An 18,083-nucleotide genomic window follows, 5' to 3' on the forward strand; every position below is an offset into this window, starting at 1 on the left:
CACTCCCTTAGCTTTTGTTGTTTAGTAGCTTCCTTTTGAAGAAGGGCTGCATGCATAATGGGTGCGGGTTTGTTTCTTGACCTCACAGTTTAGATGTCTGGTGTATTGGTGTGAGTTGTAGTGAGATTATCCCCAATAATGACATGTTCATGATGAGTTTTGTTTTTGCTGTAAAGTCATTTTTTTGTTTGAGAGCAGATTTTCTATATTTATTTTCATTTATGTAAATATGTATATATTTATGTATATTATATATAGTGATTTTATGCTTATTGATTGCAAGACTTTTAATAAAGAAAAATTGGGAAGAATGTTCCTTACATTGGTGATCAGTGAGAAGAATGTTCCTTACATTGGTGATCAGTGAGAAGAATGTTCCTTACATTGGTGATCAGTGAGAAGAATGTTCCTTACATTGGTGATCAGTGAGAAGAATGCTCCTTACATTGGTGATCAGTGAGAAGAATGTCCCTTACATTGGTGATCAGTGAGAAGAATGTTCCTTACATTGGTGATCAGTGGGAAGAATGCTCCTTAGATTGGTGGTCAGTGGGAAGAATGCTCCTTAGATTGGTGGTCAGTGGGAAGAATGCTTATTACATTGGTGGTCAGTGGGAAGAATGCTTATTACATTGGTGGTCAGTGGGAAGAATGCTTATTACATTGGTGGTCAGTGGGAAGAATGCTTATTACATTGGTGGTCAGTGGGAAGGAGGAGGAGGACACACCCAAAGAGCTCTCTGAGAACCAGCCTTTTTTCAAGCCTGGGCCTTGCCTGCTAGTTTGGCCCAGGAACAATGCCTGATCCTGGGGGAGGCCCTGGGAGGGATCCCCCTGATGACACGGGGCCTAGTGAGGAGGAGGTGGAGGATCTGACTGTGGGTCCAGGCCCTGGTATGGATGCGAGTATCTTCAGTCAGAAGATTGTTGATCGATTTAGGGAAATTGGAAGGGCTGAAGAGAAACTTCAAGTTTTGAAGGCTGAACATAAAAACTTTAGAGCCAAATACTTCCAGGCATGGAGTAGAAATCGCACAGCCATGAAGCCTGAGTAACAGGAATTGGAGGAAAAGGTAAAGCAGCAAACTTTATTGTGGGAGTCTTTAAAAGCCAGAAGTGGAGCTTTTAAAGAAAAATTTGAAAATGAGAAGAGATTTGCCAGCCAGTTGTCAGTAAGTTGCATGGATCAGCAGCCTCAGGTTATGGATGACCCGGGTCCATCTGCCTCTGCACCTCTCCCCCCATGTAAGGCCTTGGAATCGCCAGCGGCAACCAGCCAGGGGGTTGAGAGTGAGCATGGCACCCTGACCTTCATCCAGCAGATGGAGTCACCCCTGAGAGCAGACAAGGTTGCCATTTCTGATGATCCATCAGAAATCCCCGAGGATGAGAAAAAAATAAACCAGGGAATGAAGATGGACCTGCACCAAATACCCTGAACATGGATGTTTCTACTCCTGCATTTGCTGAGACCAGTAGTTCCTCTACCAAGTTTTCTCCATGTGTTTCACACAGTATGGCTGACACCAGCAAAGAGATTGCCTCCCTGTGTTCCAGCAGAGCTGATTGATGCTGATGGGGGAGGGGATCAGCACATTGCACCATGTGCAGTGGAAGCCATGGATGTGTCAGACCAGCCTGCTGAAAGTCCTGTCCTGATGGAAGAGAACAGGCCAGCTGAAGATTCCACCAGCACAGCAGTGGGAACTGACACTGTTGGGAAGACTACAGGAACTTTGAATATACCAGCAAGTATTAAGAATGACAGTAATGATAAAACAATGACTGTGGTGGGTGGTGGTGAAGGGGTTAATACTGCTGGGAAAAATAAAAATGATATTGCTCTCCCTGCTCAGCAGAGGAAAGACTCATCGATTGTTCTGACCAAATCTGTACAATCGATATCTGCTAGAAATGTGTCAGACGGTTCAAAACACACAAATGTTTCTTCTGCTGGGAGAAATGTGGGCAGCTATGCGTCTGTTCTGGGGAGTCGCACCAAGGAGGGTGGAGGGAATTTTGTAAATATTAGTGGTCACAATTTGGGGAGGCTTGGTGGTGGGATGGTTGGTGGGTACAGGAGGAGGATTGTGGTTCAATTGAAGTGGGAGGGGGAGGGGACCCCACCAGTAAGGGGGAGGGTGGCTGAGTTGGTTCTGGAAATGGGGTTTAAAGCATTGGATATATTTGCTTTGATTTGCCCAGTGGGGAGTTATGAATTTGATTTGTCCTTTGTAAAGCCTGAGGGTCTAGATTTATTTTGGGAGAGGTATAGTAGGTGCAAGGGCCTTCTGCAGTGGAGTGGTTTGGTGCCAAAGGTGATTTCCAGGCAGCCCCTGATAAAGTTGGTGACGATCCAGAGGCTGATTTGATAGTATGGCTACGCCGATATGGTGAGGTCCTCGCTCCACTGCGGAAGGTCCTTGATGAGCATGGGATATGGACAGGGGCCTGGACAGTGTCACTAAAATTGGGGGTGCTGGGCAATGTAGTTCAACACCTTCCCTGTTCAGCCTTTCTGGGGAGAGATAGGCTGACTATTTTTTACCAGGGTCAGCCTAAAGTCTGTAATAAATGTGGAGACAAAGGCCATTTTGCATCTACTTGTACCCGTAAGAAATGCTCACTATGCCAGGATCTGGACCATTTGGCTAAGGATTGTACTGAAATTTGGTGCAATTTGTGCCAAAAGCTCGGTCATCCTTATAGCCAGTGCCCGGAGGCATTACATAACTTGCCAGGATTGGAGGCTAAGTTGCAGAGACTTGATAAGGAGGATGAGGTCGCTAAAACTGTTATTGCCCCTCCTGTTTCTGTTACATCTGTTCCAGATTCTGTTACCCCTAGTGATGTGGTCCCTGAGTCTGTCCCTCCTGTGTCTGTTACATCTGTTGTTTCGGATTCTGTTTCCCCCAGTAATGTGGTCCCTGAGTCTGTCCCCCATGTGGTGGTCCCTAATCCTACTGTACGTAGATCCTCCAGACTGGCAGAAGCTGCTGGGGGGGCAGGTTTGGCGGATCTTCCCACTCGGCCTCCAGTCCCTGTCCCTCAGCAGCACAAACGTGGTCAGGGGAATGTGGGGGTGCTGGATGGGGGTGGGGCTGATAGAAGGGTGTCCATATCCCATGTCTCACCCTCTGTTGAGGGGGATTCGGATGATGAGGGGTGGGAGAAGTTTAGGAGGAAGAAAAAGAAGAAGAGGAAGACAAGTAAAGTGGTCATTTCTTCCTCAGAGTCGGACCCAGGAGGGGTTCCTCTTGGTAATACCTTTTCAGTTTTGTCGGGTGATGAGATGTCTGATATATCTTTCTCTTTATCATCCATGGATGAGGGGGAGTCACGTAGTCTGAAGAGAGCTGTTTCTGGTGATGAGAGTGTGGCAAAGGTTAAGAAACGACTACCCCAATCATCCTGATGGCAGTTCCCACTCCGATAAAGGTGGCGACCATTAATGTCGCCAGCATTAAATCTGCAAGAGCTTGTGATATTGCCTTATTTTTGCTCAGCGAGTTTGATGCCGAGATTTTATTTTTGCAAGAGATCTGGCTCAATACTTTGGCCGATGTCCATCTAGCAAAAAGGGAGTGGAGATGCGGTCCCTCCTTTTGGTCTCTTGCGGCTGAGCCCTGCAGCGGAGTTGCGGTCCTTTTTAAAACCGATATGGTAACATGCCGGCGGGTAATTGAGGTAGAAATGGGGAGATGCATGGTCTTGGATGTTTCTGTTAGGGGGCAGGACCTGCGCCTAATCAATATCTATAGACCGCAGTCAAAATGGGGCAGGAAATGCCTCCTCACAGAGATCAAGCCCTTCCTTTTTACGTCCCAGCAGGTTGTCTTTGGAGGTGATTTTAACACCATAATTAGGCCTGAAGACAGGAGAGGCTCCATAGACAGGCTGGGTTACGATAGCGTTTTTCTTAGAGATATGGTGAGACAAGCAGGCCTGGTAGATGTGCATATTAAGCACTGCCCTGGCAGCACGGGATTCACATTTCAGAGAGGGAATAGTCAGAGTAGGATAGATAGGTTTCTCGGCTCCTGAGTTGAGGGCGGTGGAGTTCTCTGACCACTGTATGCTGTCTGTGACTCTGAATGCCTCGAACACTCCACCCAGGGGAAGGGGTACCTGGAAACTGAATTCGGCTCTCCTGGAAGATGTAGAGGTAAGACAATCCTTTGAGGATTTTTTTCAGGCACAGGTTTCTATTCTGGACTTTTGCAGCAGTAAGTCAGAGTGGTGGGAGCTTGTGAAACAAAGGGCAATTGGACTTTTCAAGGCCTCTTCAAGTAAGAAGAAGCAGCTTGGTATGTACATTGCCTACCAACATTTGCGGAGGAAGCTTGATCGTCTTGTTTCGTATAGAGGAGATCCAGGGGAGATCTCTGAGGTGAAGTTTCTTCTTAGGAAGTGTCAATACGACCGGCATGCCTCCTTGGTTCTGGAGAGGGATTATGGAAAATATCACTCGCCTGATCCTTACCAGAACTGTAAGCAAGGCATAGCAGTTAAGACGGTCATAGGCCTGAGGGATAGTACGAGTTCCCTGGTGAAGTCCAGATCAGGGATCCTGGAGATCTTCAGGTCATATTACGCAGACCTTCTGGGAAGAAAGGACCTTTGTCGGGACAGGATGGAAAGCTTTCTGGATTCTACTCCAGGATTGGGAAATGGTACATTGCCTTTGATGGATTTGACAGAACCAATTTCAGTGGATGAGGTAGTTCAAGCTATAGAGAAGCTGGCTACCAAAAAATCGCCTGGGCCAGATGTGTTGACAGCTGAATTCTACAAGTGTTTTAAGTCCATTCTGGCTCCCTTTTTAGCAGAGGTTTATAACAGCTGTCTAGAAGAGGGTTCACTCCCTCCCTCCATGAGGCAATCCGCTGTGATTCTTCTGTCAAAAGGTAATGACCCCTCAATGATTGAGAAATGGCGCCCCATCAGTCTTCTCAATGTTGATAGAAAGATCCTGGCAAAGATTCTTTTTTGGCGCTTGTCGTCAGTAGCAGGCGATTTGTTGTCCAGTCATCAGCACTGCTCCGTCCAAGGTAGAAGTACCTTTTCAGTGGTTTTAGCTGTCCGGGAGACTTTGGAACGATGCAGGGCTGCTGGATGGAGAAAGTACTTGCTGGCATTGGATCAGGCGAAGGCTTTTGATGGAGTCAATCACGAGTACCTGTATTTGCTACTTGGTAGATACGGCCTGCAGGGGAGGTTTATAGATTGGCTGAAGACATTATATAGAGGGGCTGAGAGCTTCCCACTGGTTAATGGTTGGGTTGGACGGCCTTTTGAGGTTGGCTCTGGTGTGCGCCAGGGATGTCCTCTGAGCCCCCTGTTATATGTATTCGCAATCGACCCCTTCATAAGAAGGCTAGAGAGTGGATCTTTGTGCGGGGTGCCTTTGGGCATTGCTGGTGTGCCGCCTCTGAAGGTCGTGGCCTATGCCGATGATGTGTCTGTTATTGTCTCTGGGACGGAGGAGGCACAGGAGGTGGTCTCTATGATAGAGCAGTACACGGAGGCTTCTGGTTCTAAAGTCAACCATGAAAAGAGTGAAGTTTTCTGGATGGGTGAGGAGGGTGAAAGCTTCGAACTTCCGGATGCCTTCCCAGAGCCCCAGCAGGAAATTAAAGTGTTGGGCATCAAATTTGGTCCTGGTGACTATGGTCATCGAAATTGGGAAAGCAGGTTGGTGTGTGCCAATGCCAAAGTAGCAAGCTGGAAGAAATGGAAGCTTTCCTTGAGGGAGAGGGTTGACTTGATCAAAACGTACCTGGTCCCAATCTTTTTATATGTCAGCTTCGTCTGTATCTTGCCAGCATCTCTCTACGCAAGGGTGTACAGCTGTTTTTTCCAACTGTTATGGGGAAGTAGGCTGAACCTGATCAAACGCAATGTAACTTACCTGTCTAGGCGGGAGGGTGGCCTAGGAATGGTCAACCCAATAGTTTTCTTTTCTCTGCTCTTTTTAAAGTACAATCTTGGTAACATGCTAGCAGAGAACCCGTCGGGATGGGTGGGCATTTTTCAATCTTGTTTTAGGCCTTTTCTGCGATGCTGGGAAGATGGCGGGCCAGTGAAAAGTCTGAGAGTCCGACATGGCAAGCTCCCGGCTTATGTTGCCCCGTGTCTGAAAATACTTCGGCAGTGGCAGGTGACAGTGGAGGATATCAAGTCCCTCCCCAGGAAGCTTCTGGAGAAGAGGATTTTGAGCTCTGCTTTCAGTGTGTCACTGGCCTTAAGGGATTGCCCAGGCTCTGTAATGAGGGAGGGGTTGCGTTTAATCAATTTAGAAAGAATCCTCTTGAAGTTTAGGGATCAAGCCTGGTGGGGAGGGCTCTAGGCATCCGCTTTTTCTATCGCATGAGTTATGCGGAGTGGGTGTACGGGGCATTCCCGACTCACTGGGATTTTGATTTGGATACACTGTTTTTAGTTAGTATAGTTGTCCGTTACTTCACATGGAATGCACGATGCCAGATTACCCTGCGGAAAAAAGTCCTCTCTGTTGAGGTGGTGGTGCATGATATTCTGGGTGAGGTTGGGAAAATTCGGGGTCTTGAGAAGGGCAGGGAGCCTCGGGCGGTCTGGAAAAAGGCGTGGAGGAATATCAGACCTGCCTTTGGTGAACTGCCCATCTCTGGGTGAGGAGCTCTTTTCTTTTTCTGTTTCTTTCACTCCCTTAGCTTTTGTTGGTTAGTATCTTCTTTTTGAAGAAGGGCTGCATGCATAATGGGTGCGGATTTGTTTCTTGACCTCACAGTTTAGATGTCTGGTGTATTGGTGTGAGTTGTAGTGAGATTATCCCCAATAATGACATGTTCATGATGAGTTTTGTTTTTGCTGTAAAGTAATTTTTTGTTTGAGGGCAGATTTGCTATATTTATTTTCATTTATGTAAATATGTATATATTTATGTATATTATATATATATAGTGATTTTATGCTTATTGATTGCAAGACTTTTAATAAAGAAAAATTGGTAAGGAGGAGGAGGACACACCTAAAGAGCTCTCTGTGAGAACCAGCCTTTTTTTCAAGCCTGGGCCTTGCCTGTTAGCTTGGCCCAGGAATAATGCCTGATCCTGGGGGAGTCCCAGGGAGGGATCCCCCCTGATGACACGGGGCCTAGTGAGGAGGAGGAGGTGGAGGATCTGACTGTGGGTCCAGGCCCTGGTGAAAATGTGGATATCTACCAACAGAAGATCATTGATCGCTTTCGAGCAATTGGAAGAGCTGAGGAGAAACTGAAATGTTTAAAAGCTGAACATAAAAACTTCAGGACCAAGTATTTCCAGGCCTGGAGTAAGAATTGTTTGGCCATGAAGCCAGAGTTACAGCAGATGGAGGAGAAGGTAAAGAAACAATCTTTATTATTGGAGAAATTGAAAGATAAAAGTGGAGCTTTTGCAGAAAAGTTTAAGAATGACAGAAGATTTGCCAGCCAGACATCGGTGAGTTCTGAGGATCAGCAGCCGCAGGTAACAGACATCCCGGCTTCATCTGCCTCTGCACCTCTCCCCCCATGTCAGGCTGGGGAATCGCCAGCGGCAACCAGCCAGGGGGTTGAGAATGAACATGGCACCCTAATGTTCATCCAGCAGATGGAGTCACCCCTAAGGGCAGACAGGTCTGTTGGTGAACCATCGGAAGTCCCAGAGGATGAGCAGAGGGGTTACAGACCGGCAGAGCCAGCACTGGTGGAAAAATCCCAGTGCACCATGCTAAATCCTTCCAACATGTCTGCCCCACTGGCTGTGGTGGATGGTGTCCCGGCTGTGGTGGATGGTGTCCCGGCTGAGGAACAGAAAGGGAAGGAGCCCTGCAAACCGCTGCCTGTTGGAGTTTCTGCTACAGAGAAACCCTCTGCAGACATGGAGGGAAAACCCCTGGCAGAGGTGTCATCAGCTCACCAGAGCAATGTGGATGGATCTGCATCAAACACCCCGGACATGGATTTTGCTGCTACTGCTGAGACCTGTAGTTCTACAAGTAAGATGGCTGCCAGCTCCAAAGAGACTGTTTCACCTTCACCTGGGCTGATTGATGCAGGTGGGGGAGGGGATCAGCACAGTGCAGCATGTGAAGTGGAGACCGCAATGGAAGTCTCCTGCAATGATTCACCTGTTGCTGTATTAGAAAAACCTTCACTCTGCTATGCTGATAGTCCTGTCCTGATGGAGGAGAAGAGTCTGTCTGGAGGTGATGTGTGTATGGGGACAGCAGTGAGTGAGGACACAGCAGGAACTATAAATGTGACAGAAAATAATGACAGCAATATTACTGATAAAGCAATGAATGTGGTGGGTGGTGGTGGAGGAGAGGTTAATATTGCTGGGCAAAATAAAAATGACATTCCTCCCCCTGCTCAGCAGAGGAAAGACTCATCGATTGTTCAGACCAAATCTGTACAATCGATATCTGCTAGAAATGTGTCAGACGGTTCAAAACACACAAATGTTTTTTTCTGCTGGGAGAAATATGGGCAGCTATGCGTCTGTTCTGGGGAGTCGCACCAAGGAGGGTGGAGGGAATTTTGTAAATATTAGTGGTCACAATTTGGGGAGGCTTGGTGGTAGGATGGTTGGTGGTTACAGGAGAAGGAATGTGGTTCAGTTGAAGTGGGAGGGGGAGGGGACCCCACCAGTAAGGGGGAGGGTGGCTGAGTTGGTTCTGGAAATGGGGTTTAAAGCCTTGGATATATTTGCTTTGATTTGCCCAGTGGGGAGATATGAATTTGATTTGTCCTTTGTAAAGCCTGAGGGTTTGGATTTATTTTGGGAGAGGTTTAGTAGGTGCAAGGGCCTTCCGCAGTGGAGTGGTTTGGTGCCAAAGGTGATTTCCAGGCAGCCTCTGATAAAGTTGGTGACGATCCTGGTGCGTAATGAATCCATACCAGAGGCTGATTTGATAGTATGGCTATGTCGATATGGTGAGGTCCTCGCTCCACTGCGGAAGGTCCTTGATGAGCATGGGATATGGACAGGGGCCTGGACAGTGTCACTAAAATTGGGCATGCTGGGCAATGTAGTTCAACACCTTCCCTGTTCAGCTTTTCTGGGGAGGGATAGGCTGACCATTTTCTACCAGGGTCAGCCTAAGGTCTGTAATAAATGTGGTGACAAAGGCCATTTTGCATCCACCTGTACCTGTAAGAAATGCTCACTATGCCAGGATTTGGGCCGTTTGGCCAAAGATTGTACCGAAATTCGGTGTAATTTGTGCCAAAAGCTCGGTAATCCTTATAGCCAGTGCCCGGAGGCATTACATAACTTGCCAGGATTGGCGGCTGAGCTACAGAGGCTTGATAAAGAGGATGAGGCCGCTAAAGTTAGGGAGGAAACTGTTATTGCCCCTCCTGTTTCTGTTACATCTGTTCCAGATTCTGTTTCCCCTAGTGATGTGGTCCCTGAGTCTGTCCCTCTTGTGTCTGTTACATCTGTTGTTTCGGATTCTGTTTCCCCTAGTGATGTGGTCCCTTGGTCTGTCCCCCATGTGGTGGTCCCTAATCCTACTGTACGTAGATCCTCCAGGCTAGCAGAAGCTGCTGGGAGGGCAGGTTTAGCGGATCTTCCCTCTCGGCCTCCAGTCCCTGTCCCTCAGCAGCGTAAACGTGGTCAGGGGAGTGTGAGGGTGTTGGATGGGGGAGGGGTTGAGGGAAAGGTGTCCATATCCCATGTCTCATCCTCTGTTGAGGGGGATTTGGATGATGAGGGGGGGGGGGGAAGTTTAGGAGGAAGAAAAAGAAGAAGAGGAAGACAAGTAAAGTGGTAATTTCTTCCTCAGAGTCTGACCCAGGAGGGGTTCCTCTTGGTAATACCTTTTCAGTTTTGTCAGGTGATGATATGTCTGATCTATCTTTCTCTTTATCATCCATGGATGAGGGGGAGTCACGTAGTCTGAAGAGAGCTGTTTCTGGTGATGAGAGTGTGGTAAAGGTTAAGAAACGACTACCCCGATCATCCTGATGGCAGTTCCCACTCCGATAAAGGTGGCGACCATTAATGTCGCCAGCATTAAATCTGCAAGAGCTCGTGATATTGCCTTATTTTTGAGACCTGGCTCAATACTTTGGCCGATGTCCATCTAGCAAAAAGGGAGTGGAGATGCGGTCCCTCCTTTTGGTCTCTTGCGGCTGAGCCCTGCAGCGGAGTTGCGGTCCTTTTTAAAACCGATATGGTAACGTGCCGGCGGGTAATTGAGGTAGAAATGGGGAGATGCATGGTCTTAGACGTCTCTGTTAGGGGGCAGGACCTGCGCCTGATCAATATCTATGGACCGCAGTCAAAATGGGGCAGGAAATGCCTCCTCACGGAGATCAAGCCCTTCCTTTTTACGTCCCAGCAGGTTGTCTTTGGAGGTGATTTTAACACCATAATTAGGCCTGAAGACAGGAGAGGCTCCATAGATAGGCTGGGTTACGATAGCGTTTTTCTTAGAGATATGGTGAGACAAGCAGGCCCGGTAGATGTGCATATTAAGCACTGCCCTGGCAGCACCGGATTCACATTTCAGAGAGGGAATAGTCAGAGTAGGATAGATAGGTTTTTTTAAAGGAGAACTCTGCTTTCTCGGCTCCTGAGTTGAGGGCGATGGAGTTCTCTGACCACTGTATGCTGTCTGTGACTCTGAATGCCTCGGACACTCCACCCAGGGCTAGGGGTACCTGGAAACTGAATTCGGCTCTCCTGGAAGATGTAGAGGTAAGACAATCCTTTAAGGATTTTTTTCAGGCACAGGTTTCTATTCTGGACTTTTGCAGCAGTAAGTCAGAGTGGTGGGAGCTTGTGAAACAAAGGACAATTGGACTTTTCAAGGCCATAAGTAAGAAGAAGCAGCTTGGTATGTACATTGCCTACCAGCATTTGCGGAGGAAGCTTGATCGTCTTGTTTCGTATAGAGAAGATCCAGGGGAGATCTCTGAGGTGAAGTTTCTTCTTAGGAAGTGTCAATACGACCGGCATGCCTCCTTGGTTCTGGAGAGGGATTATGGAAAATATCACTCGCCTGATCCTTACCAGAACTGTAAGCAAGGCATAGCAGTTAAGACGGTCATAGGCCTGAGGGATAGTACGGGTTCCCTGGTGAAGTCCAGATCAGGGATCCTGGAGATCTTCAGATCATATTACGCAAACCTTCTGGGAAGAAAGAATCTTTGTCGGGACAGGATGGAAAGCTTTCTGGATTCTACTCCAGGATTGGGAAATGGTACGTTGCCTTTGATAGATTTGACAGAACCAATTTCAGTGGATGAGGTAGTTCATGCTATAGAGAAGCTGGCTACCAAAAAATCGCCTGGGCCAGATGGGTTGACAGCTGAATTCTACAAGTGTTTTAAGTCCATTCTGGCTCCCTTTTTAGCAGAGGTTTATAACAGCTGTCTAGAAGAGGGTTCGCTCCCTCCCTCCATGAGGCAATCCGCTGTGATTCTTCTGTCAAAAGGTAAGGACCCCTCAATGATTGAGAACTGGCGCCCCATCAGTCTTCTCAATGTTGATAGAAAGATCCTGGCGAAGATTATTTTTTGGCGCTTGTCGTCAGTAGCAGGCGATTTGTTGTCCAGTCATCAGCATTGCTCGGTCCAAGGTAGAAGTACCTTTTCAGCGGTTTTAGCTGTCCGGGAGGCTTTGGAACGATGCAGGGCTGCTGGATGGAGAAAGTACTTGCTGGCATTGGATCAGGCAAAGGCTTTTGATGGAGTCAATCATGAGTACCTGTATTTGCTACTTGGTAGATACGGCCTGCAGGGGAGGTTTATAGATTGGCTAAAGACATTATATAGAGGGGCTGAGAGCTTCCCACTGGTTAATGGTTGGGTTGGACGGCCTTTTGAGGTTGGCTCTGGTGTGCGCCAGGGATGTCCTCTGAGCCCCCTGTTATATGTATTCGCAATCGACCCCTTCATAAGAAGGCTAGAGAGTGGATCTTTGTGCGGGGTGCCTTTGGACATTGCTGGTGTGCCGCCTCTGAAGGTCGTGGCCTATGCCGATGATGTGTCTGTTATTGTTTCTGGGACGGAGGAGGCGCAGGAGGTGGTCCCTATGATAGAGCAGTACACATAGGCTTCTGGTTCTAAAGTCAACCATGAAAACAGTGAAGTTTTCTGGATGGGTGAGGAGGGTGAAAGCTTCGAACTTCCGGATGCCCTCCCAGAGCCCCAGCAGGAAATTAAATTTGGTCCTGGTGACTATGGTCATCGAAATTGGGAAAGCAGGTTGGTGTGTGCCAATGCCAAAGTAGCAAGCTGGAAGAAATGGAAGCTTTCCTTGAGGGAGAGGGTTGACTTGATCAAAACGTACCTGGTCCCAATCTTTTTATATGTCAGCTTCGTCTGTATCTTGCCAACATCTCTCTATGCAAGGGTGTACAGCTGTTTTTTCCAACTGTTATGGGGAAGTAGGCTGAACCTGATCAAACGCAATGTAACTTACCTGTCTAGGCGGGAGGGTGGCCTAGGAATGGTTAACCCAATAGTTTTCTTTTCTCTGCTCTTTTTAAAGTACAATCTTGGTAACATGCTAGCAGAGAACCCGCCAGGATGGGTGGACATTTTTCAATCTTGTTTTAGGCCTTTTCTGCGATGCTGGGAAGATGGCGGGCCAGTGAAAAGTCTGAGAGTTCGACATGGCAAGCTCCCGGCTTATGTTGCCCCGTGTCTGAAAATACTACGCCAGTGGCAGGTGACAGTGGAGGATATCAAGTCCCTCCCCAGGAAGTTTCTGGAGAAGAGGATTTTGAGCTCTGCTTTCAGTGTGTCACTGGCCTTAAGGGATTGCCCAGGCTCTGTAATGAGGGAGGGGTTGCGTTTAATCAATTTAGAAAGAATCCCCTTGAAGTTTAGGGATCAAGCCTGGCTCGCTTTCCATGGAAGTCTCTATGTCAGAGGGAACTTGAAGCATCGCCCTGTGGATGATCGGAATTGTCCTAGAGCGGAGTGTGTTGGTAAAGTGGAGTCTATGGACCACTTTTTGCTGCAGTGTCCCTTTAACATAGAGGTGTATAAAAGGGTGGGGAGGGCTCTAGGCGTCCCCTTTTTCTATCGCATGAGTTATGCGGAGTGGGTGTACGGGGCATTCTCGACTCGCTGGGATTTTGATTTGGATACACTGTTTTTAGTTAGTATTGTTGTCCGTTACTTCACATGGAATGCACGGTGCCAGATTACCCTGCGGAAAAAAGTCCTCTCTGTTGAGGTGGTGGTGCATGATATTCTGGGTGAGGTTGGGAAAATTCGGGGTCTTGAGAAGGGCAGGGAGCCTCGGGCGGTCTGGAAAAGGGCGTGGAGGAATTTCAGACCTGCCTTTGGTGAACTGCCCATCTCTGGGTGAGGAGCTCTTTTCTTTTTCTGTTTCTTTCACTCCCTTAGCTTTTGTTGGTTAGTAGCTTCTTTTTGAAGAAGGGCTGCATGCATAATGGGTGCGGGTTTGTTTCTTGACCTCACAGTTTAGATGTCTGGTGTATTGGTGTGAGTTGTAGTGAGATTATCCCCAATAACGACATGTTCATGATGAGTTTTGTTTTTGCTGTAAAGTCATTTTTTGTTTGAGAGCAGATTTGCTATATTTATTTTCATTTATGTAAATATGTATATATTTATGTATATTATATATAGTGATTTTATGCTTATTGATTGCAAGACTTTTAATAAAGAAAAATTGGGAAGAATGTTCCTTACATTGGTGATCAGTGGGAAGAATGCTTATTACATTGGTGGTCAGTGGGAAGAATGCTCCTTACATTGGTGATCAGTGAGAAGAATGCTCCTTACATTGGTGATCAGTGAGAAGAATGTTCCTTACATTGGTGATCAGTGAGAAGAATGTTCCTTACATTGGTGATCAGTGAGAAGAATGTTCCTTACATTGGTGATCAGTGGGAAGAATGTTCCTTACATTGGTGATCAGTGAGAAGAATGTTCCTTACATTGGTGATCAGTGAGAAGAATGTTCCTTACATTGGTGATCAGTGAGAAGAATGCTCCTTACATTGGTGATCAGTGAGAAGAATGTTCCTTACATTGGTGATCAGTGGGAAGAATGTTCCTTACATTGGTGATCAGTGGGAAGAATGTTCCTTACATTGGTGATCAGTGGGAAGAATGTTCCTTACATTGGTGATCAGTGGGAAGAATGTTCCTTACATTGGTGATCAGTGAGAAGAATGCTCCTTACATTGGTGATCAGTGAGAAGAATGCTCCTTACATTGGTGATCAGTGAGAAGAATGTTCCTTACATTGGTGGTCAGTGAGAAGAATGTTCCTTACATTGGTGATCAGTGGGAAGAATGTTCCTTACATTGGTGATCAGTGAGAAGAATGCTCCTTACATTGGTGATCAGTGAGAAGAATGCTCCTTACATTGGTGATCAGTGAGAAGAATGCTCCTTACATTGGTGGAAAAAAATGGAATTGCGCTAAGGGGGGGGGACCAGTGACCATACAAATGACCATCAATCCTCCTTATTAGTGAATAAGTGAATAAACATATATATAAAAAATATATAATGAAATACAAATGTAAACTAAATATATAACAAGTAAATCGTCCATCAAGTATGCATTACTCGTATCATTTAGCAACCTCTGAAGGAACCCTAGGATTCCGCAGAGGCCTGGTTGAGAAATGCTGCTGTAGATAGAAAAAATGCCTACAGAACACGTGTACCAAGGTATCTGACTGACTGTTCCCTGTATATTCAGTTCTGACTTGTTTGGAGACCTGTTACCCTCATGACTGTGCAGATTTGGCTTCTCAGGGAAAAAAAGCAGATGGAGTGTATCTGATATATCCTGGAGGGAAATACTCAAATCCTGTCCCTGTATACTGTGACATGTCCACCAAAGATGGACCCTGGACGGTAAGTACTTGGTAACCTTAACACCAATCAATACTCTATTACCAATCACTATCCTAACCCTACCCTATGTATTAATCCTAACCACAATTATTACCACAATGAACGTGTTTGGGAAAGGGGCCTTGTGCCTTGAAAGCTTTTAGGGAATTCTGCTATTATATAGTATTGTACCCGTTATGGACCAAATCCATTTTTATATTTTTTATATATTGTTAAAACTGAAGGAATTTTTTTTTCAACTTATAAGTTTCTAACTACTGTGATCTGCAGTAATAGGGCTTTAACAGAGAAACATTGTAAAAGTCCAAGGTCAGGGCCGTCTGTAATATTGATTGGACCCTATTCAAACTTTTTCTTGGGCCACCCCCCCCCATCATACAAAGGACCCCTCCCCCATACTACCTTCATCATTACACAAGACCCCCACCCCATACTACCCCCATCATTACACAGTGCCTTCCCCTCCCTTCACAGACCCCTGCATTAACCCCCCCCCCCCATCAGTCTCGCCTTGATAGTGTCCAGAGAATGTCATGCAAACACTAGGCACACCCCCACCAAACCCTCTGGCAAAAGATGTTCTTCAGTGGGCTGATGGTCTATGGCTTGTCGGACATGGTGAGGGAGAGGGGTCGGTGTGAATACACCCGGGACTGACAAGAATTCTCCCTGGACAAGGTTTATGTTACCGAACTGGCCAATCACTGTACAGGCTATAACACCCAAGCAATCACCAGTGCCCTCAATATTCAATTTCGCCCTCCTCTCCTGAAGGATAGCTAAATCCACTTAACAACTATTTGCGGGCAGCAGGGGCCCAAGGGCCAGCTGCTTCGGGCTCCACAAAAATGATTGGGCCTCGCCTTTGGCCCCATGTTAAAGATGACCCTGGTTACGCTAAGTAATCAATGCCACCAACACTGCTCAGGGATCACTTGAGCAAAAGCCACTCTGATTTGACCCCTACATGTTAGAGTAAGACTTTAAGTGGATATATTCTTTGCCTATACTGTGTGAAGTATTATGTTCACCCCAGAGGCGTAGCTTGAAGTTTGTGGGCCCCGATGCAAAAGTTGACCTGGGCCCCCCACACTACCACCCACCACTTCCACCGTGTGTGCAGATACACCCACCGCACACCAAGATACTCAAAGTGGCTTAAGAGTTTAGAGCTCCCAGAGTTCCTCCTCACATTAAAAGACTGGGATCACCCCTGGAGAATCGGAGGACAGGGATCACCCCTGGAGAATCGGAGGACAGGGATCACCCCTGGAGAATCGGAGGACAGGGATCACCCCTGGAGAATCGGAGGACAGGGACCCCTGGCAGGTCACTTGGCAGAGATCCTTTCCCACCCCAGCACTGTATACATCTCCTCCCCACACACTACACAGGGCTGAAATCACATTCCTTTACACACAGTCTATCAGCCCTCACAGGGTTTATCTGTTTTTTATGTTGCCGTTCTGACCTGTGAAATTCTCTGGTCGGAACAGCAGTGTAGTTGCAGTAGGCAGATCGTGGCTGACTGGCTGTGTTGTAAAGGAATGTAATTTCAGCCCTGTGAAGGAGGAACAGTATAGAGTGCTGTACTGGGAAAGAAGCTCAGCAGCTGGGCATAGTATCCAGGGCAGAGGGGGTGGTCAGGGGGCTTTGGGGGGGTGAAACTTAGATCTGGGGGGCAAAGCCATGTGACTTGAAATCTGGAGCCTGTAGCCCCTCAAGGGCCCCTCAGGAGGTGTTAGGGGATTTGTTTTAGCAATTTCTGAAGGCTTCTCTGTCAGTGTTGGCAGGTGTTGGGGGAAGGTCACTTCCCAGAGGTGCGTGTCTTTTCCCCAGTTGTCTGGGAAGTGGGGTAAGTGGACATCCTTGGGTGGGGGGGGGTACAGAGAATCCCAGCTAGTGACTAGAAGACACTGAGCGGTGTCTTACCTCACCAATGACAATGGTCCCATTGTGGCTACAGGACGGAACTCTCCTCCTTTTAACTCGCTGAGATCAGGTTACCATTCCATGTTGCCAGCACACAGCACAGACACTTCCCCATCCTGGGCTGTTCTCACCCCATGCTCCTCTACATTCAGGAAATGGCTCACAGCTTCTCCCCGGCCAATGAGAACAGAGGGGTGTGGACTGTGGAAGGCAAAGTGGAAGCCCAGTACTGAAGCGTGGCTGTGGAGCCCTAGGGCAGATCGGAGCTGGACTTTGTGGAGGATATGATAATATGACCGGGAGGCTGCAGGGGCCCCTTGGAGCTAGGGACGGGGTTGCGATTGTGACCCCTGCAACCCCTTATGCTACGCCCATGGTTCACCCCAATATATGATGCATAAGATACATGGATTCCCTTCCACTTTCTTGCTCATTGATCCAATCTTCTACCATTAGCCCACTCAAGATTACAGTGAAAGTTTTGGCTATCTGGGCAACCCACCCTCCTCTCTACATGAAGGTGCTCAGGTCTGGCATTTGGCTATTCATGCATTACTGCAAAGATTGGGTTGTGGCCACATGTTTACCTATCCCTCCAAATACACAGGTGGGCCAGTGGTCAAATGTAGAAGCACAAGTGCAAGATGAAGCTAGGTACCTGTATCCTTGTGCTCAAGACAGTAATGTGAACATTTTACTCTGCCTTGTAAGTCTTTACATTGGTAGGCTGACAGCAGGTCCCAGTAAGAGATTCAAAGGAGCAAACATGGAAGGCTGATGAAAATCATACAAAAGTTATGGAAGCTAAGAGGAAGTCTTGTAAAACTTTTTGTCTTGTATAAAGTAGCAAAAAAACAAATCCTGACACTATTGCACTGATACATCACTTACATATGTAGCAAAAAACAATGAAAATAGTACCGCTTGAATGTCCGCCCAAACCTAGTGGCAGTCAGATCAGCTGGTGAAAAGACTGGTGCAAGCTCCAGTAGACTTCAACAAAATGGTGGCAGTCTCCACACAGACACCAACTCCCTGCTGCATAAATATGATTGAGATGAGTAAAAGATGGCTTCAGGGCCTGTTCTTCACCTGTAGAGAACTCTTCAGATCTGTTTGCCCCTTTCAGGGCTTAATTGGGTCCTAATTGTAGAGCCTCTACGAATAAGTCCCAAAAGGGCGAAACGCATCTGAGGAGTTCTCTACAGTTGGAGAAAAGGCCACCAGTTTGTTGAAATCTAGATCACTGTTATAGGTACAACAAAATATCACAAGGATTTAGTAAATC

The 18,083-nt window shown here is 47.1% G+C and overlaps 1 protein-coding gene across 4 annotated transcripts in view; it reads left to right on the plus strand.

Annotated features, from left to right (window-relative positions):
• The window catches only part of LOC141148273 (microfibril-associated glycoprotein 4-like), a 32,865-nt gene that overhangs the window by 9,447 nt on the left and 5,335 nt on the right, over positions 1-18,083 (plus strand). For all 4 annotated transcript variants that reach the window (XM_073635545.1, XM_073635548.1, XM_073635546.1 and 1 more), the window contains one exon: positions 14,706-14,863. In XM_073635545.1, the coding sequence (XP_073491646.1) occupies positions 14,706-14,863 (158 nt within the window). The remainder of the gene's footprint in view (positions 1-14,705; positions 14,864-18,083) is intronic.

The sequence above is a fragment of the Aquarana catesbeiana genome, linkage group LG06 (genome assembly GCF_042186555.1).
Source record: "Aquarana catesbeiana isolate 2022-GZ linkage group LG06, ASM4218655v1, whole genome shotgun sequence".
Taxonomy (NCBI): domain Eukaryota; kingdom Metazoa; phylum Chordata; class Amphibia; order Anura; family Ranidae; genus Aquarana; species Aquarana catesbeiana.